Source organism: Podarcis muralis, chromosome 6 (genome assembly GCF_964188315.1).
Source record: "Podarcis muralis chromosome 6, rPodMur119.hap1.1, whole genome shotgun sequence".
Lineage (NCBI taxonomy): Eukaryota > Metazoa > Chordata > Lepidosauria > Squamata > Lacertidae > Podarcis > Podarcis muralis.
Window position 1 is genome coordinate 89760296 of NC_135660.1, and position 22958 is coordinate 89783253.

Here is a 22958-nt window from a genome sequence, read left to right on the forward strand (position 1 = left end):
TCTGCCTCCCCAATTATAGCTACTCTACAATGCACCTGACCATAAGACGCACCTAGTTTTTAAAGGAGGAAAACAAGAAAAAAAAATATTCTGAATGAAACAGTGGATGTATGATTTTTGTGGTTCATGCTGTGGCCACAGACATGTGATTTGACGGTGAGTTTGGGGTAGCCCAATGCAAAAATCCTGAGAATCCATGTGGATCCATGCTTTGTAACCACGTTTTTGCACCATTGTGGCCCCACGAAACAGTGGGTGCGTGATTTTTCTTGGTGCAGGCTGTAGCCATGGACATGCTATGTGATCTGATGGAGAATTTAGGGTGACCCAGTGCAAAAATCCTGAGGATCCATGAGCTTTTACCTCCCCCCTCCCAGGCAACCTCCTTTATATCTAGAGTCCCTTATCCCTCCTGATTGCTTGCCGATCAGCTGCTCAGCGGCTTTGATTCAACACCTCTTTTCCTCTTGTTTGTCTTAGTGTCTTTTCCTTAGCTGGAGCAGTTTTTTGCTCCTCCTTTTCTTCTAATTTTTCTCCTCATTGCTTTAGTCTTCCTGTCTCCTCTTCTTGCAAGTTTGCTGTCTTTACCGCCCCCCTTCCCAGGCAGCCTCCTTTATCGCTAGAGTCCCTTATCTCCCCTCCCGATCGCTTGCTGATCAGCTGCTCAGCAGCTTTGTTTCAACACCCCCTTTCCTCTTTCTAAAAAAAAAAGCACGATCTGACATTTCCCCTTACTTTTTAGGAGGAAAAAAGTGCATCTTAAGAAGCGAAAAATACGGTACTCTCTGAAGACTAGAGAAGAGGTGGTCTTAAGACTATTAGGGGTGGGTGGGCAGGGGAAGGACTAGACCATGTGAAAGGCGAACGTAATATTTTAGCCGCAGTTCGTTCATTTTCAGCTTTGTTTTCTTGTTATATATATATTAAAAAGTGCCCTGTTGCACCCATAAGCTAGGTTTTAAGGTGCCATTTAGCTCCTAGCTTCCTGTCTCAGTTTCTAACATTGATGTTAAGCCTATATTTCTCTGGTTAACGTGGTATCTTCAGTGCTGTGAAGATTGCCCTGTTTGACAGGAACATATCCCCTGTGTAGTATTGCTTATTATTATAATAGAACACGCCAGGCTGTGTTGTGAGCTTCCTCCCTGCTGCGTGTAGTGTGTGCTTGTCCCCAGAGAGAGAGATGTGCAATCTGAGTTTGTGTGACATCACAGAGTCATAGGCAGAAGGTTCCACACCGGAACTGTGACAGTTGGGGAAGCAGTTGCAGAGGATGTTGTGAAGAGGTGGAGCATCTGGGCCATCTGTGGGGTGCATACCAGACTACATCCACGGCTGATCATGAGGCTTTCCTAAGTTAACATCCCTCTGAACTGAAGGAGGACTGTGCAGACTGCCTTCTATATGAGGTTGTGGCCTTTTTCTCTAAAGATCACGTTGGGAAGGCTTGCTTTCATAACTGGAAGTTAGAACACCCAGGAGTGCATGGTGCCTGTTTTAAAGCCTTGCTACACTAATGGCTTAGCAAGTGAGCACTGCATATTCTAAAGCAGGCTGTGGTTGGTCGCTAGCTATTGTTGGACTACAATTCCCATCATCCCTGACCACTGGTCCTGCTAGCTAGGGATGATGGGAATTGTAGTCCAATAATAGCTAGCGACCCAAGTTAGGGAAAGCCTGTTTTAGAGGGACAAATTCTTCATCTGGACTGCATGAGATGCTGCTTTTTCTTTCCATGGTGGCTTCTAAGGTTAAAAAACAAAAATGGTAAAGGACCCTTGGCTGGCTAAGTCCAGTCAAAGGAGACTACGGGGTTGTGGCGCTCATCTCGCTTTCAGGCCGAGGGAGCCGGCGTTTGTCCACAGACAGCTTTCCAGGTCATATGGCCAGCAGGACTAAACTGCTTCTGGTTGAATGGAACACTGAAGGAAACCAGAGCACACGGAAACACCATTTACCTTCCCACTGCGACAATACCTATTCATCTACTTGCACTGGTGTGCTTTTGAACTGCTAGGTTGGCAGGAGCTGGGACCAAGCAACGGAAGCTTACCCTGTCACGGGGATTCGAACCACCGACTTTCTGATCGGCAAGCCCAAGAGGCTCAGTGGTTTAGACCACAGCGCCACCCGTGTCCCTAGTTGTGGCTTCTGTCTTGACGTAGCAAGGGAAACCTTGCTTATACAGTTTCTGCTCTGTTAACATACAGGACCTAAGCGTCTCCCACAGAAATTCATTTTTTAATTTTTTGCTCAGTATGGATTCGTATGCCTGGATGAACGCGGTTACTTGGGAATCCTAGGAGCACAGCAAAGGATCACTTTCTAAGACCAGGAAGAATCCAGTTAAATGTGTAGCAAGGTGAGGAATGGCTGCAGCTTCTTTTCCAGCGAGTTACTAACTTGTCTGTTGTTTCTTCAATACAGTTTGGTGAAATGAAACAGGCCCATCTCTTGCTCTTTGCCTCAGTGGTGGTGATAACATGCTGCATGTAGCCCAGAGATAACATTTCCAGAAATGCTGCGGCCATGGAACCTTTTCCACAAAAAGAAAAGCAAAAAGGGAAGCAGGGTGCGTGTGCTTTAGAATAAGTGCAATGTTTACTTTCTTAAATGTTTGTGTGTAACTTAAATTGTCCTTCTTAGCCTGTTTATAAAATGTAAAAAATATAAATGCTTTTGTTTTAAACAGCAATCAGAAATGTACCCGTTGTTAGAAATGAAACCGCAATCTGCTGGTTTCTAGCAGCGCAGTCCTTTGCATGTCTGCTTATAAGTCCCCGCAAGTTAAATAGAAATTACTCCCAAGTAAGTGTGCATAGGATTGCAACCAAAGGTAATTTAGGATTGCCTGCATGCTAGAGTAATTTAGTGCTGTTGAGGCACTGCTTTTCTGTACCTAGCTGGAAGTGGAATTACCGTATTTTTCGCCCTATAGGACGCACCGTCCCATAAGGCGCACCTAGTTTTTTTGGGGAGGGGGAAATAAAGGGGAAAAAATTATTTCCCCCCCAGGCGTGGGGCTGGGTCGGGGGAAGCCCGAGCTTCCCCTGACCCCAGCCCCCAGAACAGGCAACTCTCTGCAAGCCGTGGGAGCCCAGCGCCGGGCTCCCGCGCCTTGCGGAGAGCTGCGCGAAGCCTGGAGAGCACCGACCCTTCTCGCTCTCCAGGCTTCAGCGAAAGCCTGCATTCGCCCCATAGGACGCACACACATTACCCCTTCATTTTTGGATGGTAAAAAGTGTGTCCTATAGGGCGAAAAATACGGTAAAATGGAGATTCTATACAAGACTATAGCACCGTATTATCCAGCAGTTGCCTAAATTTGGGCTACAATATGTTAGTCAGGTAATGTTCTTTCCTGTTCTGTTGCTTTCTATTTATCCCAGCTTAAGGGCTTTTTGAAATCAATTTTATATCCTTTCCTTCCTCTTGAAAAGGAGCCCAGGATGGTTCGCAGCATAAAAAAAGTATAGGGGAGGAATGAATATTAAAACATTTTTCAGAGTTGGAGAATCACAGAGCCTCCAGCTGTCCCTATTTTTCAGGGACAGTTCCGGATTTACAGAAGCCATCTCGGTTTCTGATTTGATCCTGGAATGTCCCGGTCTTCCTTAAGACATCCTGATTTTCATCAGAGAAATGTTGGAGGGTGTGGAGTCATGCGACCCCCGAGCCAAGGAGATAAGTAACTATACAGCCTTTAGAAGACATCTAAAGTCAGCCCTGTATAGGGAAGGTTTCTAAATGTTTTATTGTGTTTTTATATGCATTGGAAGCCACCCAGAATGGCTGGGGCAATCCAGTCCGATGGGCAAGATATTATCATCATCATCATCATCATCATTATATAGGACACCCCTATTTTCATCGGAGATATGCTGGAGGGTATGCAATCAGCATGTAAAACAGCGACATGTAATATAATAGTGGCTGGTTTACTTTACAAAGGGTAAGGCAAGTCTCCATATGCTTGAGAGATAGTTGAGCGATCAGCTAGGTGCAGAGGCCCTAGGGCAGAGAAAATGTGGCTTTTGCTATTTGTAGGCCCAGAGGAGCCAAAGCTGCATTCAAGAAGACATCCGCAAATCTATCCTTCATCCTCAGCCTGGGTTCAATGGGAAGATACTCTGAGTAGCTGTCCAGAGCTCACCATGCTTCTGTGGTCGTCTGTATATCTTAACAGCATTTCCAATTGCCCTTGTTTCAGATCACTCACCAAGTTTGCCGTTGTTCTTCTTAGGCTACAGATGTTAAGTGCAGCCCTCCTCTCAAAAGAAAGGATGAACCTGGGAAATCGGAGGTTATTTCAGGCAGGTATGGTTCTTGCACACCTGAATCCATCACCACACATAAAATACAGGTATATTCTCTGCCAGCTGCATCATATTATTTAAGCGAGGAGCAGGTGGTGCGGTGGTCTAAACCACTGAGCCTCTTGGACTTGCTGATCAGAAGGTTCGTGGTTTGAATCCCCGTGACGGGGTTGTTGGAGGGGGATTTCCAGCCGGTGGCAGAGAACAGAGTGACTCCAGGAGACATAGGTGTAAAAACCCAAACTAAAACGAAGACTTTATTACTAAGCAAATAAACACAAACTCTGGTGGGTGTTATTCCTGCAGGCAGGCAACAACACCAGTCGTGCATGTTTTTCAAAGGTTAACGCTTTTGTAAATACATCCGCCACATTTTGTGTACTTTCACAATACTTCAGCATTATCTGGTTCTGTTTTACATTTTCAGCTACATTTTGATATTTAATTTCCAAATGCTTTGATTTGTTTCTAAACAGGTCAGACCCAGACAAAGTTATTATGGCTTGATTATCTTCCATAACTTGAATAGGATAATTACACTGTACGTTTATATCCTTGAGGATCTGAACATAAAATTTTACTTCATTACATAATTCCGACAATGCACAGTATTCGGCCTCAGTTGATGATGTGGCCACTATACTTTGTTTTTTGGATTTCCAACCTATTAAAGAATATCCAAATTGAAATACCATTCCAGAAATTGATTTTTTATCAGGCAGGTTGGCCCAATCGCTGTCAACGTAACACTGTAATTTTGTGGACCCTGAAGATGGTAATCTTAAACAATAATCAAGTGTTTGCTTTAGATACCGGAAAATACGTTTTAAACCTTTCCAGGCATTTTCTGTAGGACAGCTTACTAGTCTGCTTAGTATTCCAACTGCATAACTCAAATCTGGTCTGCTCCACAATGAAATGTATAATAAACTTCCAATTATTGAATGGTACATTTCAGGATTTACAGGTTCTGTGCATTCTCCTTCATTTTTGAAAAAACCTATTTCCATTGGGGTTTTTACTCCCTTGCAGTTTTGCATATTGTTTCTTTCAAGTAACTCCATTATTTTGTCCTTTTGACTCAACAAAAAACTTCCATCGTTTGTTCTTTGAATTTCTAAACCGAGATAATTTTTTACTGGACCCAAATCTCTTACTTTAAATACCTTTCTTAGTTGTTCTGCAAATTTTTCCACTTGCTTGTCACTTTTTGTAGAGTAAAGCAAATCATCAACATAACACAAACACAATTCTTGTTTATCACCCTTTCCTTTAGTGTACAAGCAGTTATCAGCTAAGCTTCTTTTAAAACCAAGATTTTTTAAAGCATTATCAAGACACTCGTTCCAATTTCTAGCTGACTGTTTGAGCCCATAAATTGCTTTGTTCAGCCTATATACAGAATTCTGTTCTCCTGCCTCAAAACCTGGCGCTTGATTCATAAAAATTTCTTCTTGCAGATTTGCGTTAAGATAAGCTGTTTCAATATCAAAATGGTTTACCTTAAACCCACGTTGTGCTGCAAGAGCTAGCAATAAGCGTACACTTTCACTCCTTGCAGTAGGAGAAAAGGTTTCATCAAAGCTTTCACCTTTTCTTTGAGTAAAGCCTCGTGCTACCAGTCTGGCTTTGTACTTAACATCACCATCTGCCAAGTGTTTTATTTTATACACCCATCTACAGCCCACTGCCTTTTTTCCTTCAGGCAATGGCTCAATGGTAAAGACATTGTGTTCTGCTAAAGATTTCATTTCTGCTTTCATTGCATTTTTCCACCTTACTATTTCCTGGTGTGGTAACTTTAAAACTTCCTCATAATCACGAGGTTCCTTTTTCACATCAACAGTTTTAACTTCTTGTATAGTAAACCTTTCTGGAGGTACCCCCTTATTGCTTCTTTGTGACCTTCTAACTTGAACACTCTCCCCCTCTGAACTATCTTCCCCTTCTGATTCACCCTGCTCAGGAGAAATTGGTTCAGCTTTAGGAGATTGTGTACTGGGATCCTCATCCCCTGAATCCTCATCACTGTCACTTTCAGAACTTTCTTTAATTTGTGGCTTTTCTTCCTCAGATTTCACAAATTTATCTGTATCATCAGAAGATAACACAACCTCTGAATTTCCATGTAAACGAACCCAACCATCTTGCTCACAAAACTCTGCATGTCTTGATATTACAACTCTGCCACGCCCTAGTGCAAAACGATACCCCTTTGACCAAGTTTGATAGCCAACAAACCTAAGTTTCTTTGCCTTGGGCTCTCCTTTCCTTCTCTGTCCTTTTGGGATGTGAACCCAAGCCCAGCAACCAAAAGTTTTAACATGGTCCAAAAAGGGTTTTTTTCCATAAAGCAAAAAATGAGGGGTGTTTATGGTAGAATGAAACAATCTGTTCTGTATGTAGTTAGCACACAGAATTCCTTCTCCCCAATACTTCCTGGATAGGCCAGAATCACATAGCATTGAATCTAGCATTGTTTGTAAAGATCTTATCTTGCGTTCTGCAACTGAATTTTCTTCAGGCGAAAAAGGACACGATTTACGGTGACTAATACCACGCTTTTTCAACCAAACTTGGAGGGCTTCGGACATGAACTCGCCTCCACGGTCACTTTGCAACTGGGTAACTTTGTAAGGAAACTGTCTTTCTATATAGTTGACCCAATTCTTAATCAGTTGACCAGTTTCACTTTTGTGTTTTAACAAATATACCCAAGTATACCGGCTATAATCATCCACAAGAACCAAAAAAAACTTTGCTCCTCCTTCAGACTCTGCAAATGGCCCACAAAGGTCTGAATGTACTAAAGCAAATGGCCTCTTGCTAATTCTAGTACTTTCAGGATAAGACCCTCGCTTACTTTTAGACTCCTTGCAGGTATTGCAGTCTAGAAAAACTGAACATTTTTTCATTTTAATTCCCTTGCTTAATTCTGGCATTTTTGCAATACTGCGGAAATTGGCATGCCCCAAACGACGATGCCACAGATGCTGGCACTCATCATACAAGGCTCTATTACAGGCTTTAACACATGCCCCAGACTCACTTACTAGCTGGTCTTTCAAAACAAACAAACCATTTTGTAGCGACGCTGTAACCACTTTTCCAGCTTTCTCTATTCTACAGCCTGAACCAGAAAAGGTTACTTTAAATCCCTGCTTAACAAGACTTGTTACTGAAAGCAAATTATTTTCTAAACTTGGTACACATAAAACATTGGTAAACTTGGTACTTAAACAGTTGATATTCACACTACCCTTTCCAGCTGACTCATGCACTGTTCCATCAGCTAGTACTACATTTACAGATTTACAAGGCTGCTTTTCTACAAGGGTTTGTGCAGACTTAACAAAAATGTTTGTCGCTGCTGAGTCTAAAATCCAGTCTTGTCCATCGTCGTGACTGGTGCCTCGAACTGCTGCAGAAACATACTGGACTCGACTCTTCCTGTCTCCTCGCTTCCCAGCAAACGCAGGCCACCCTTGTCTTGTATTTTCTCCCACAGACACAGTGCACTGTCGTACTAAATGCTTGGTTGACCCACAACGATAGCATCTTCTGACTGTGAAAGCTGCTTCCTCTCTGTGGTATACAACCTCTTTAGATTGCCGCTCCTCATCAGTTGCATATCTTTTACTGGACTGCCTCCCATTTCTGGAGTTACAGTGAGGGGTTGTGGCCTTCCTCTCATGGCGTCTTTCCTCCTCATCAAGCAAACGCCCAGTTAAGAAATGCATTGTTAATTGGCTTTCTGGGATTGCTTCCAGAGTCATCACTAAATTGTCCCATGACTCAGGAAGTGAAGACAGCACAATATAAACCTTTCTCTGTTCAGAAAAATGTTCCCCAAGTTCATTTAACTGTGAAAACAAATCACGCATTCTTTGAAGGTGTGTTGAAACACATTCACCCTCACTTAGTCTGGCTCGGTACAGAGCTCTCGTTAGAGTAATTTTGCTGCCAGCAGTGTCTCTAATATGTATTGCTCTCAGTGCTTGCCAAATCTCACTTGCTGTTTCAAGGTCTCGCACATGAGATAACTGAGACTTCTCTAAACTCAAAATTAAATTGGCATAGGCTTTGTCCTCCAGCCTTTGGTCTGCTTCATCTACTTCTTCATCCTCCTCTTTTACAGGAGGGTTAACAATAACAGTCCAACATTGTTCTTTCTTTAAAAACGCCTGCATCTGTAAACTCCATGACATATAATTGGACTCTCCCAGTTTCTCTACTGGAAAATAGGAAGCTCCCCCTTGAGCTCCAGCTCCAAGTCCAGCCATGGCGCCACCCAGCTTTCAGCTTTCCACTCAGTTCTTACTCACACGTGGCTTGAAAAAAAGTTCGGCTCCTGGTCCCAAACAGACACTCCCTGCCGATGCCTTCACACAGCCAGCTGCTTGAGAAACGCTGAGTTGCTTCCAGTCTCTGGGTTCTTTTCACGCTCTGTCTCTGCCCACTCAGGACTGGGGACTGGGCCCATAACCTGTTGGAGGGGGATTTCCAGCCGGTGGCAGAGAACAGAGTGACTCCAGGAGACATAGGTGTAAAAACCCAAACTAAAACGAAGACTTTATTACTAAGCAAATAAACACAAACTCTGGTGGGTGTTATTCCTGCAGGCAGGCAACAAAACTCAGCTTTTTTCCTTTATAGCAACGGTCACCTGCAGCCAATTAATCCCAGAAACTTCTTAAAGGTATACACACATGTTTCTGTGCCGAATGTCCTCTAACAGGGGTGAGCTCCTGTTGCTCTGTCCCAGTCCTTGCCAACCTAGCAGTTCAAAAGCACGTCAGTGCAAGTAGATAAATAGGTACCGCTGCGGCGGGAAGGTAAACGATGTTGCGCCAGAAGTGGCTTCATCCTGCGGGCCACATGACCCGGAAAGCACTGGCTTTCCACAGCTTGAAAGCGAGATGAGCGCTGCAACCCCATAGTCACCTTTGACTTGACTTAACCATCCAGGGGTCCTTTACCTTTTATTATTTAAGTAATTATTTAAGCCTTTTGGCAGGACACACAAACACCGCCTCAGAAGCACCTCTGTAGCACTGTCCTCCTTTTTTCTGCCTTTTGACCTCTTTCCACACTTTTCAGTTTGTGTTTGTGAGTCACCTTTCAGGGTGCTCCCCTGGAGATGTTTTAGACAGTGCCCTTCCTGTGAGAGTTAGCTTCCCCAGATGGAGGGGTGCAGCCTATCTCTCCTCTTGTCTGGGAGAAGGCCACTTTTTTTACCCTGGTCGCCACTGCCAGGCATTCCATGCCAAGTGCTGAAGGCTCTTTTCTGGAAGAGGGCATTGCCAGAGACTGATACCAGGCACAATCCTAAGCAATTTCTGCTCATTGAGACAGCCTGGCTTCTCCCACTGTCTGTGTTTTTAGCCAATGCGTGAAGTCGGAGCTCTGATGGACAAATGAGTTGTTGGACACCAGCAACAGTAAACCCTGGGGTACGAAAGAGCTGTTGTTTCCCCCTTCCCTTCAGTGCACTTTTACAGTATCTCTTCTTACTTACAGTATCTCTTCTTACTGCCCTTCAGACTGACCCAGAAACTCCAGCGGGTGCAGAATGCCGCGGCGAGACTCCTTATGGGGACCTCGCTGCGAGATCACATTCACCCAGTGCTATACCAGCTGCACTGGCTCCCGGTGGAGTACAGGATCAGGTTTAAGGTGCTAGCTTTAACCTTTAAAGCCCTATACGGCCTAGGACACTCATACCTACGGGACCACCTCTCCTGGTTTGTCCCACAGAGGAACTTACGGTCTTCACACAAAAACATCTTGAAGGTCCCAGGCCACAGAGAGGTTAGGCTGGCCTCAACCAGAGCCGGGGCTTTTTCGGCTGTGGCCCCAATCTGGTAGAACGCTCTGTCACAAGAGACCAGGGCCCTGCGGGACTTGACATCTTTCTGCAGGGCCTGCAAGACAGAGCTGTTCCACCAAGCCTTTGGCCAGGGCACAGCCTGACTCCCTCCTTTGGTAATCTTCACAGAACTCTAGCCCAATGGCTGCCATCAATTCGAGTTGAATTAATTTTATAATTAAATGATTTTAGAATGTTGTATTATTTTATTGTTGTTAGCCACCCTGAGCCCGGCTTTGGCTGGGGAGGGCGGGATATAAATAAAATGTATTATTATTATTATTATTATTATTATTATTATTATTATTATCCAAGGGATCTCTGTAGTTTGCCCTGTTTTCCGGCAACTAGGATGCATATTTCATTGGGTTTGATCAGATACTCCCAAGGAGTTATTTTCTGCAAGTTCTACTGCACAGTAAACATCGGCGAATGTTAAAAGAATCTCCCCCTCTCCGCCAGAAGCCAAATGTTTGGAAAGAGGCTTAGGAAATTCTCATGCAGTGCGTGAGATAAAGACCAGGCACTCATGGAGAATTTCCCATATTTTTAACCTGCAGTACAATGGTATACATGGCTACTCAGAAGGAAGTCTCTGTGTTTAATGGGGCTTGCTCCCAGGTAAGTGTGTAAAGGATGGCAGCCTAGGCATTGGTTTAGGGTTGGTATTGAGGGACGCAGGTGGCGCTGTGGGTTAAACCACAGAGCCTAGGACTTGCCAATCAGAAGGTCGGCGGGGTGAGCTCCCATTGCTCGGTCCCTGCTCCTGCCAACCTAGCAGTTCGAAAGCACGCCAGTGCAAGTAGATAAATAGGTACTGCTCCGGCGGGAAGGTAAACAGCATTTCCGTGTGCTGCTCTGGTTCGCCAGAAGCGGCTTAGTCATGCTGGCCACATGACCCGGAAGCTGTACGTTGGCTCCCTCAGCCAATAAAGCAAGATGAGCACTGCAACCCCAGAGTTGGTCACGACTGGACCTAATGGTCAGGGGTCCCTTTACCTATTGAGGAAAACAAGGTTCCTGTTCCTTTAGGAGCTGTGTGGCAGGCAGAAATTAAACAGGTTGTTAGTTTGGAAACACATTAGGGGAAAATTTAATCGTCACAGTACAGGTAGCGCCCCCACCCCAGTTACTGTGCATTCAGTAGGTGTGTAGCTGTGTATATGCACATCGCACTGAACCCAGAAGTGACCCAGAAATGTCACAAAGGCGTCACTGAAACATCACTAAAAGGACATAACCTGGGGCAGGGCAAGGCAGAATGGGGTGTTGGCAGGCTTTTTCAATTATACGCAATTTCACAGAGGCACGAGATGCCTCGGAAGGTAACGCAGACGGGGATCTGTCTGTACGCACTCGTTTTGTGTTTTGTCAGGCCCCAAGAGCTGCCATTTTGTGACTGGTGCCTACAGTACTTTCTCAAAATTCCACTTGTGCCCATTGGCCCAAAAACATTGGTGACTCCTGAGCAAAGCTTTAGTTGTGGTTCCTGCTTTGCAGGGGGTTGAATGAGATGACCCCTGGGTTGCCTTCTAACTTTGTGAATCCTCAGAATCACTATGTAAGTGCTGAGTAATATTATTAAGAGTTTGTGTTTTACTTTTAGTAGCTGGGATTTAAATTAAAGCTCCCCAGGCTGAACATCTGGAGAATGATGAGAGCTCTTCCCCATCTTCTGATAGGAAAAATACCTCGATGGCTTACAGAAAATTACACAAAAGTCACGCGTTCATTTTATATTTACCATTAGGCTAGTGGCCACTAATTAAGGATACGATGTAGACTTGGAACAGCAGAATAAAATGTCACTTCGCTCTAATATGTTGGGACTTGAAGTACCAGAAGGTCCCGGACCTGGGACCAGAGGCATGCTGGGCAGGAATTAAGCATGGCCAAAGACAGGTGTACTGCAAGAGACCCTATGGAGTACCAAATAAATAATTTTAACAGCCTGATCTGAGACCAACGAAAGCTTCCACATCATTCTCGCTCACAGATCTGAGCAGCAAAGATGCTCAAGTTGTGCCGTGTTCTTTAAAAGAAACTGCTTCGTAAACCACTGAGCGGGAGTTTGGACTGACATGTAGCTTCCACCTGGTGCAAAAGAAATTGGGGTAAAGGTGTAGCTTGCAACAGGGGACTCCACATTTCTGTGCGGTAATCAGCAAAGAGAAAGAAAACAGGGAGACAGGTGCTTTGAGGTTGTTTAACTTTAGCACTGCCGCGTGGTAGCGGTTTCTGCCATTTCCAATATAGAATGTTAAGTGAATAACGTCGTTCTACAGCCTGCAGAAAAACAAGCTTGAAACACAGAAAATGGAAACAACAGAATCAGAGGGTTACGTGAGTGAAGATGAAGACGTAGCCAAGAGACTGTCTACCCTGCCCAGAGGTACCTACATAGATATCTGTATCAGCTGGTATAAATCTCATTTACCTTTTGGTCTCATTGAAGCGCCATTATTATTATTATTAGTAGTAGTAGTAGTAGTAGTAGTAGTACACTGGTTGCCCCAGCCACTCTGGGCAGCTTCCAACAAACATAAAAGCATAATAAAGCCAAACATTAAAACTTCCCTCTACAGTTGTACCTTGGAAGCCGAACGCCTTGGCTCCCAAACGATCGAAACCTGGAAGTGAGTGTTCCGGTTTTCGAACAATTTTCGAAAGCCGAACGGCCAGCGTGGCTTCCACAGCTTCTCATTGGCTGAAGGACGCTCCCGCAGCCAATCGGAAGCCACGTTCTGTTTGAAAACCAAGGTATCACTGTACAGGGCTGACTTTAGATGTATTCTAAAAGTTGTATAGTTATTTATCTCCGTGACATTTGAATTTACTGTGTAGTAGCATCTACAGAAAATAACTTGTAGCGAATACCTGATCTCAGGTAATGCTCCCATGATGGCATAGTTGCACATCATTACTAGAGTATCTTCTTCCCCCTTCTTATGTCCCATGCGGAGGTCAGGATAGTAGCCTTTGAGACCTTGTACCATAGGGCCCAAGCCCTAGGCGCTGTGGGTAAAAGCCTCAGCGCCTAGGGCTTGCCGATCGAAAGGGCGGCGGTTCGAATCCCCGCGGCGGGGTGTGCTCCCGCTGCTTGGTCCCAGCGCCTGCCAACCTAGCAGTTCGAAAGCACCCTCGGGTGCAAGTAGATAAATAGGGACCGCTTACTGGCGGGAAGGTAAACGGTGTTTCCGTGTGCTGCGCTGGCTCGCCAGATGCAGCTTTGTCATGCTGGCCACATGACCCGGAAGTGTCTCCGGACAGCGCTGGCCCCCGGCCTCTTGAGTGAGATGGGCGCACAACCCCAGAGTCTGTCAAGACTGGCCCGTACGGGCAGGGGTACCTTTACCTTTACCTTTACCATAGGGCCTTGGCGGAGCTGGGAATAGGCAGGTAGCTTTCTGTGGAGAGTCCTGTCCGCCAGACCTTCCCAACCAAAAGCAAACGATTCCTTTTATATCAATCCGATAGGGGCGTCACTTGTCAGCGATGAAGAGTTGGCTGAAATGTTACAGATATCGCAAAGGAAAAGCGGTTCAAACTGTAATACTGAAAATCTAATCCAGAAGCTTCAAAAGCAGATTGAACAGGAAGAGATTCTGAAGGAATATGTGGTGAGTGCTCTACCTCTTCAGGCCTGAGTGTTGCTATTTCAGCAGCAAAAAGCAGAATTATTTTCCTCCATTATGAGACAATTGTACCAGTATTGTTACAGTGCAGTCCGTACCCGTATCTGCTCATGAATTCGGTAGGGGTTGCTTCCCGGTAAGTGTGTACTGATTTAAAGTATCTCTGAAATACTGAGAGAAAAATGTGTTCTGTTTCTGGAAGAAGGTACAGAAAACTCCAGTTTAGATGCTTAGAAACACCATGACAATTCTAATAACATTTAAGGTTTAGTAGACATGAATGCTAGGGACACGGGTGGCACTGTGAGTTAAACTACTGTGCCGCTTGGACTTGCCGATCGAAAGGTCAACGGTTCGAATCCCCACGACGGGGTAAGCTCCCATTGCTCTGCACGCAGTGCAAGTAGATAAATAGGTACCGCTCCGGTGGGAAGGTAAATGGCGTTTCTGTGTGCGCTGCTCTGGTTTCACCAGAAGCGGCTTTGTCATGCTGGCCACATGACCCGGAAAAACTGTCTGCAGAAGCGGACAAACGCTGGCCCCCTCGGCCTGTAAAGCGAGATGAGCGCCACAACCCCAGAGTCGTTCGCGACTGGACTTAATTGTCAGGGGTCCCTTTACCTTTACCTTTAGACATGAGTGCTAGCTATGAATCAGATGGGTTATCTCTTACAAAAAAAGAGAGGAAAAATGGATTCACTGAATGCACACACATAAAACCCCCACATATATACTCCTACTCATGTCTCTGCAAATGAAGGATGTTGAATTTTACCTTTCTTTTAGAGCTTAGAGCACATGAAGCCAACCGATGACTGCCAGATTGCTGCAGCAGCAGAAAACCGGGAAAAGAACAGATACCGAGATATCCTCCCATGTAAGGAATTGTCTCTGTGGCGGTCTAGGGAGAATGCAAGGAAAATGCATGAATGAGGACAGAATTTGCTCAATGCCAGCTCAGTTGGTTAGAGAGTGTGGTGGGTTGGTTAGAACATTTACCTGTGATTTTAAATCTTGGACCTAAGCCATAAAATTTTCCACTGGACAATTACAGTAATTCGATTTCATTCTGATATGAGAAACCAGCTCTATAGCTCACACACAATTTACAGCTCATGTGTATATTATATATTTACTTGCTTTTGGGGGTTTTGTGTGTGTGGCTGTAACTCAGTAGCACGCAACAGGCTGGACTTGTTCTGAACCTGGTCCCTAAGAGAGCCAGTGTGGTGTAGTGGTTAAGAGCGATAGACTCGTAATCTGGGGAACTGGGTTCGCGTCTCCACTCCTCCACATGCAGCTGCTGGGTGACCTTGGGCTAGTCACACTTCTCTGAAGTCTCTCAGCCCCACTCACCTCACAGAGTGTTTGTTGTGGGGAAGGAAGGGAAAGGAGAATGTTAGCCGCTTTGAGTCTCCTTCAGGTAGTGATAAAGCGGGATATCAAATCCAAATCCAAACTGTAAGGGATTTAATCTGTGTACACCCCCAGCCACACAACTGGAGAGCTACAGCCTACCAACTTGCAGCTCTTTCTCCAGGCTCTCATCCTGGATGGTGCTGATTTTCTGGACCCAATCCAGTCTGGCTCCAGCATGGTTTGAGACTGAAGTGCCTTCAGTCAATCTGGTGGGTGACCTGCACCAAGAAACTATAGATAGCCGGTCTCCTTGTTGATTTTCCTAGACCTCCCAGCTGTGCTTTGCATTCGGCCATGATATACTCCGTCTTGGAGGGGAATTGGGACACTATTTGCAGTGGTTCCTCTTTGTTTGCTTGTTTGTTTGTCTGTTTAGAAAAGGTGTACTCTGCCGCTTCAGTATTGCTACTTCCAAGGCAACTATCGAGACCAATGAAACAGATAAAAACAGCACTACACGGACAAGCTGTAAACAAATAGATACATGGGATATTTTGTTAGAAACCACCCCATGTCAATATTGTCAGGAGCTCAGCCTACACTCGAGTAGGACCCTGGTAGGGACACATGCCCAACTAGCATGTTCTCTCCCTCCTGGTCAATCGTTCGGGAGCTTCAAAAGCTTTCTTCAGCCCGAACATCACAGCAACCAATGCCAACAGACACCGGCACACTTAGGGATCCGCAGGGTTTGCGCATCATACGTAACAGACCTCAGCAACTCAGCATTTTGGCTAATCTACTTTATTTACATATAAACACACACGGAGCACTGCAACATGGCTCCCTCTCTCTCTAGTATCAGACAGCAAAGAGAAAAAGAACAAAGGACAATACAGTGGTACCTCGGGTTAAGTACTTAATTCGTTCCGGAGGTCTGTTCTTAACCTGAAACTGTTCTAACCTGAAGCACCACTTTAGCTAATGGGGCCTCCTGCTGCTGCTGCACCGCCGGAGCACGATTTCTGTTCTCATCCTGAAGCAAAGTTCTCAACCCGAGGTACTATTTCTGGGTTAGCAGAGTCTGTAACCTGAAGCGTATGTAACCTGAAGCGAGGTACCACTGTAGTCCCACTTCACGGAACACAGTAACACAAACATCCTGTCTCTGTCACTTCCCACTCTGTGGAGTCAAAACATATACCGTCATGTGATAGACAACAATCCCATGACTGCAATCATGGAGCAGAAATTCTAACAAATACTTCATGGTGTAGTCTGCAGACTGTAGAGAAGGCTTAGAGGCCTGGAAGGGCTCATCTGTATTCCTTCCTAGACGACAAAACACGGGTTCCCCTCGGAGAGGCCGAAGGCTACATCAATGCCAGCTACATCCGCGTACCAGTGGGGAAGGAAGAGTTCTTCTACATCTCCACCCAGGGGCCTCTGCCTTCCACTGTGAGTGACTTCTGGCAAATGGTCTGGGAAAACCAATCCAATGTCATTGCCATGATAACAAGAGAAACGGAGCGAGGAACATCCAAATGCCACCGCTACTGGCCTGAGCCTCCCCAGGACACTCTAATGGATCTGAGGCAGTTTCAGCTGCGAATGAGTAACTACCAGATCCTAGATTGCTTCATCATTAGAGTGGTAGAAGTTACAAAGAAACAGGTATGGCGCCCAGGTTTGCACAAGAAAGAGACTTGTCACAGATGCCAAGTTTGATCTATGCACATAATGAGAATAGTGATTAAGTTACCGTATTTTTCGTTCTATAAGACGCACCAGACCACAAGACGCACCTAGTTTTTGGAGGAGGAAAACAAGGGGGAAAAAATTCTGAATCTCAGAAGCCAGAACAGCAAGAGGGATCGCGGCGCAGTGAAAGCAGCAATCCCTCTTGCTGTTCTGGCTTCTGGGATAGCTACGCAGCCTGCATTCGCTCCATAAGACGCACACACATTTCCCCTTACATTTTAGGAGGGGGAAAGTGAGTTTTATAGAGCAAAAAATACGGTATATTTGTTTGCTGAATTTTTCTTCTCTTCCATTTGCACAAGGAAAGTGATGGTTGAGCTATGTGCATCATTAGAACAGTGATTAAGCTGCCTTTCTTCGACCAATTTTTCCCCTGTTCTGTTCAGTGATGCCAAATCAGCACAATTCTCCAGCCTGCCTGTCTGATAATATTGTTTCCAGTCTTGCGCAGGGCAACGCGTTCAATCCTCCCCTTTCGGAGGAAGCATTTTGGAAGATGTGCATTTTGGAACTGTTAATGAGTTGTGTCCTGCTTTGTAATGCCTTGGCCTAAGTACGTTTCCCTGTTGCCTGTGACCTTGGCTGTTACAATGCTGTTTCAATGTTCAAGATGCTGGAATATAAGACCTCTCAGAGAGGCATCTAGTAATCCTGTCCCTTCACAGCCGCCTCGTAGGTGGAAAGGGAAGAGGCCAAGACAGTGGTTGACAGCTGGGGGGACAACATTTATTTTATTTAACAAATTAATTGTAATCAGTGCTTTTTTTCTAAAAAAATTGTTTAGGGGTACTCTCATTTAGACCCAAGAAAATCACCATTTTATAGTTCACATCAGGAAAAATAAATACAGTAAATGTACAAAAGTACAAAGATTCACAAAATGTTTAGAGGTATGCGTACCCCCAGGAAAAAAAGCACTGATTGTAATAAAACTTTAAAGAGGTTTACAAAAATTAAAAACAGAATACAGTGGTACCTCGGGTTAAGTACTTAATTCGTTCCGGAGGTCCGTTCTTAACCTGAAACTGTTCTTAACCTGAAGCACCACTTTAGCTAATGGGGCCTCCTGCAGCTGCCGCCGCGCCGCCGCAGCACGATTTCTGTTCTTATCCTGAAGCAAAGTTCTTAACCTGAAGCACTATTTCTGGGTCAGCAGAGTCTTAACCTGAAGCGTCTGTAACCTGAAGCGTATGTAACCTGAGGTACCACTATATTAAAATTATTATCAATAAGAGACTGTTAAAAGCAGGGCTTGCCTGGGGGTTTTGTGTTGTTAGTAGCGTCAGGGGACGCAGACTGCAGATTTCGACTGAATTGCTTGGTTTCCCGAATTCTGATTTGAGAAGGGGAATCTTCCCATGACTAATTGCGTAACGGCTAGTTCTTTGGCTCCTTCTGCTGCAGACACTTGAGAAGCGCTCTGTGCATCACCTCCAGTTTACATCCTGGCCAGACCACGGCACTCCCACGTCATCAAAAGATCTTGTCAAATTTGTCCGATACATGAGGAAAATCCACCAATCAGGCCCCATCATCGCTCACTGCAGTGCCGGGATTGGAAGGAGCGGAGTGCTGCTTTGTGTGGATATTCTGTTGAGCTACATCGAGAAAGATATGCCTGTAAGTTCACTAAAATCCTCATTCCATCCTTAGCAGGCATGCCGTGGTGGGATGCTCGCTATGTGCACAGGCAGTGAGAACATAAAGGCGAGGGGAAAGGCTGAATAGACTGGTGGGAGTTGTGGTGATCTCGGAATGAAGAGACCCAACTGTGGACTCCTGGTTTTGTAGAATCACAGAATTGTAGAGTTGGAAGGGACCCCGAGTGTACAGTAATGATCTCAGGGCTACCTCTTCCTCAGGAGACTCAGCCTCCGACACTGGCTTATCTGCTGGTTGCCTGGCAACACCTTGGCTGACTGCCAACTCTTCCTCCCCTTGGGAGCTAACTGCTTCTTCCCTGGAGAGGAGGGGCCGTGGGCTGCTCTCGCTAAAATCAGTTCTCATCTACAGAGTCAGCCTCTTCTTCACTCAGCTCAGTTTCCGAGGCTGACTCTTTTGCTGAGCTCGGGGGGGGGGGGGGACGACGCCTTGACACCAAGAGTCCCCTAGTTCAACCTCCTGCAATGCAGAAATCTCAGCTAAAGGATCCATGACAGATAGCCATCCAACTTCTGTTTAAAAACCTCCAAGGAACCTTGCCATTTGCCATGAACTCTCCAGGTGGCATCAGAAAGCCAGATGCTTGTCTCTAGCTTCTTCCTAGCTAAAATGCAGGGATAAGAATACTCACTTGCCTCAAAAGGGTTCTTGTGGGGGCTGCCCCATTATTTTCAGAAGTTTGACATGGGCCCTGGCTTCCCTCTCCTACTGGTCCCCAAGGGTGGCAAATAAGTCGGCCTTCTTTATTCCCGCAGTTTGACATCAAGCAGATAGTAACGAATTTGCGGCAACAGCGCTGCGGCATGATTCAAACCAAGGTAAGGAGATCGAGCTCAGTTGCCTCCTTGCACAAACTGCACGGAGTTAAGTGGTTTACTTGTGCAAGAACAATGAGCGTCTCTCAAAGCCTGGGAGCAGGAGCTGCCTACTTTTGCTTCAGATTGTGAAGAGGCCTTAGCAATTAATTGTGTCAGGGATGTGGCTCAGAAACTGGGCTCCATTTGTGCTTGGGAGCCTGTTTTAGTATCATACTGTATTTTTCGCTCTATAAGACGCACCAGACCACAAGACGCACCTAGTTTTTGGAGGAGGAAAACAAGAAAAAAAATATTCTGAGTCCCAGAAGCCACAACAGCAAGAGGAATCCCTCTTGCTGTTCTGGCTTCTGGGATAGCTGCGCAGCCTGCATTCGCTCCATAAGACGCACACACATTTCCCCTTACTTTTTAGGAGGGAAAAATTGAGTCTTATAGAGCAAAAAAATATGGTACGTTGTTCTCTCTTGAAACCTGCAAAACAAGGGTGACTTCCTCTGTGGAAGGAGTAGCAGGAATTCTGCAGTTTTTAGACACTATTGAAACCCCAGCGCTCCCCCCTTTGGGAGATTAACTGCATCTTATTAGCAGGAAGATGCATTCTATCTCTAAAATGACTCTATCATTTTAGAGTCCACTACAGAAAACCCAGAGAACAATTTTTTTCCTTTAAAAATTACATTTGATGGTTCATTGAACCTTTCCGTATTTAGGTCGTTTTATAAAGTTTGGAAAAGGTGTGTCTTCTGGCCCCTCAGCAGTGCGTGCTCTCTTGCTTATGTTACCACTTGGATCCTGACCCAAACATTGCAAATCCCCTGAAAAGCAAAATAAATGATGTTGCAATGATATGTGTGCATGGATGTTTAATTTCCCAAGAGAGCAGGATTTCAGTTCCATTGGAATTGGACTTGTGATTGGATTTTTCAAAACCCGTAACTGGCCCTGTATAGTAATTTTTAGAGAGCAAAAGCAAATGTTCAAAAGGGGAGGGTCTTCAGGACAGCACCCTAGCAAAGGAATAGGGGAGGTCCTGCTTGCTTTATCTTAGCAGAGTTTCCCAAACATGGGTCTCCAGCTGTTTTTGGACTACAGTTCCCACCATCCCTGATCACTGGTCCTGCTAGCTAGGGATGGTGGGAGTTGTAGTCCCAAAACATCTGGAGACCCATGTTTGGGAAACCCTGATTTAGAGCCTTGGATTAGCTCAGGAAATGAAGCCTGTTATTTCTGGTTGTTGTTTCCAGGTAAGTCAGGGCAACGTCAAGTCTATCTGAGGTGAGCAGGGGCAAGCTTGCCCATCTCTCTCTCTCTCTCTCTGTTTGCCACACTTCTTCAGGGGGAACTACTCCTGATTTGAAGGAAAAACCTAAAACCGAAATAGTACTGTAGCAGCTGTGGGAATGTTCAGGGATGCAGGAAAGGATATATTGTCTGATTATATCCTTATCCAACTTGTGTTAACAAGTTCCACAATTTCAGCAGAGTAAGGTAAAGGTACCCCTGCCCGTACAGGCCAGTCTTGACAGACTCTAGGGTTGTGCGCCCATCTCACTCTATAGGCCGGGGGCCAGTGCTGTCCGGAGACACTTCCGGGTCACGTGGCCAGCGTGACAAAGCTGCATCTGGCGAGCCAGCGCAGCACACGGAAACGCCGTTTACCTTCCCGCCAGTAAGCAGTCCCTATTTATCTACTTGCACCCGAAGGTGCTTTCGAACTGCTAGGTTGGCAGGCGCTGGGACCGAGCAACGGGAGCGCACCCCACCATGGGGATTCGAACCGCCGACCTTTCGATCGGCAAGCCCTAGGCGCTGAGGCTTTTAACCACAGCGCCACCCGCGTCCCGACAGCAGAGTAACATTCCCCTTATTTTAAACTTTGCAACGGATGTGTTTGCTCAGGCTCGCTAAAGCCTCTATAATAACTGTTCTGGTATTTTCCCCTTATTCCCCCATAAAATATAAGAGACGACACAGTCTTTTACAAAAGTATAAAAAGTTTACTCACATATCATTCTGTTCACAATCAGATCCCAGAAGACAGACTTAGCTTAATGAAGTAACATACACTTGGAATCTATCTCATAAGAAGACAGTCCCTTTGTCCTCTCTTGGCTGGAAGCCAAGAGAGCATCTTTGGCTTAGTAGATGTTGTTTCTTCGATGCATGTGGTGAAAGAGAGAGAGATGGCTGCCCTGCCCTGTGCTTTTGTCATTACCTGCACAGGTGAGGCCACACCCACCTCTAGTCACATGCAGCGGAAGTCTGTCCCAGCCCAGAAGGAAACAGGAAGTTTACTTGCTGGCTGGACAAACATTCCTCCCCATGTGTAAACATGTTCACTCTAGGAATGTTGTACTTGATTGCTCTTGTGTTTCACATCCTACAGCAGCAAGCATTAGCCAAGCTATTGTCCCCACTGAATAGTCTCTTTCTGATCTGCTTGCATTAGGAGAGGTGGCTTCTAATCCATTGCTTTGCAAAGAGAACTATAAATACGAGAGTAATGCAGGTAGAAAAGAAAGTAGGCTTTGGCTTAAGGTTATGCCAAGTTTGTGCTGCAACACATTCCTTGAGTCTTTGCAGACTCAGCGATGAAATGATTCTGCTCTGGCAAAGAGGGGGGAGACACAGATTGTCCCAGAGCCAGAACATTCATGAGCCTAGCAAGTTTTCTCTGTCTTTCATCCTATGATGAGGAATATAACTGGCTGTTTCCTTCTTCATGCCCAGGAGCAGTATATGTTTTGCTACGAACTAGCTCTTGAAGTCTTGAAGAACATTCAGATCACGAATTCCTAGCCAGCGCAATAAGCAAAGTCACGCTGCTGCCCGCACCTGTCCCAGACCCGCCTTGTTACTTGAAACTCTGTCCATCGAGATGGACCATCAAGAGGTGCTGTAGAAGCGAGGATTTTTTTTCCTGTTTCAGGGCTTGACAAACATGGATTTCTAAAGCTTTATGCAGGCAAAGTTGACACAGTGGGTGTAGACAAATGTCTGGTAACTAGCCATAAAAAAATCTGCTTGCAACTGAATTCAGTTCTACTAGTATTTATTATGGTTTGGGCTTAATGGCTGCGTGGCAATGTCCCTCAGATGAATGGCAGCTGAAAGTAAGTAGACTTTAAGCCACACAGGGCCTTGCTGTCTTCACCCACCTGAAAAAGAGAGGGGGGACCTGTGTTCTCAAACCCAGGCTTCCTTGGCTGCTTCACTTTATCACTGGTGATAGGACATGGCCTTTAAGTAGAAGCCGAAACTCACAGAGAAAGAGTTTTAGCAGTTGCAGGAGCCAATGTTTTTATCACCAGGACGGTGAAATGACAGGCACCTCATCTTTTTATCCAGTGTGTTTTGATTCAAGAAAAGTAGTGGCTGGCTGGTTTTTAATAACAGAATGGCCATGTATGTATGCATCTAGTACACTAGACTTCTGAAATTTAGCTGCCCAACTAGAATGCCTTCTGCAGGGAATCTGTGGTGCAGCCCTTTGGATAAAACGAGAGGATGCCAGGTTTGCATTGGAGCCATTCCTGTT

General features: G+C 45.4%; 1 protein-coding gene across 1 annotated transcript; it reads left to right on the forward strand.

The window, feature by feature from the left end:
• The first annotated feature begins 1108 nt into the window (after positions 1 to 1108).
• Positions 1109 to 22455, forward strand: PTPN20 (protein tyrosine phosphatase non-receptor type 20). The gene is made up of 10 exons (XM_028728890.2): positions 1109 to 1409; positions 2428 to 2572; positions 4244 to 4317; positions 12471 to 12577; positions 13663 to 13805; positions 14607 to 14697; positions 16516 to 16853; positions 18345 to 18560; positions 19358 to 19420; positions 22151 to 22455. Exons 2-10 carry the CDS (start codon positions 2519 to 2521, stop codon positions 22217 to 22219), a joined length of 1155 nt encoding a protein of 384 aa, XP_028584723.2. The 5' UTR covers positions 1109 to 1409; positions 2428 to 2518; the 3' UTR covers positions 22220 to 22455.
• The last annotated feature ends 503 nt before the right edge of the window (positions 22456 to 22958 follow it).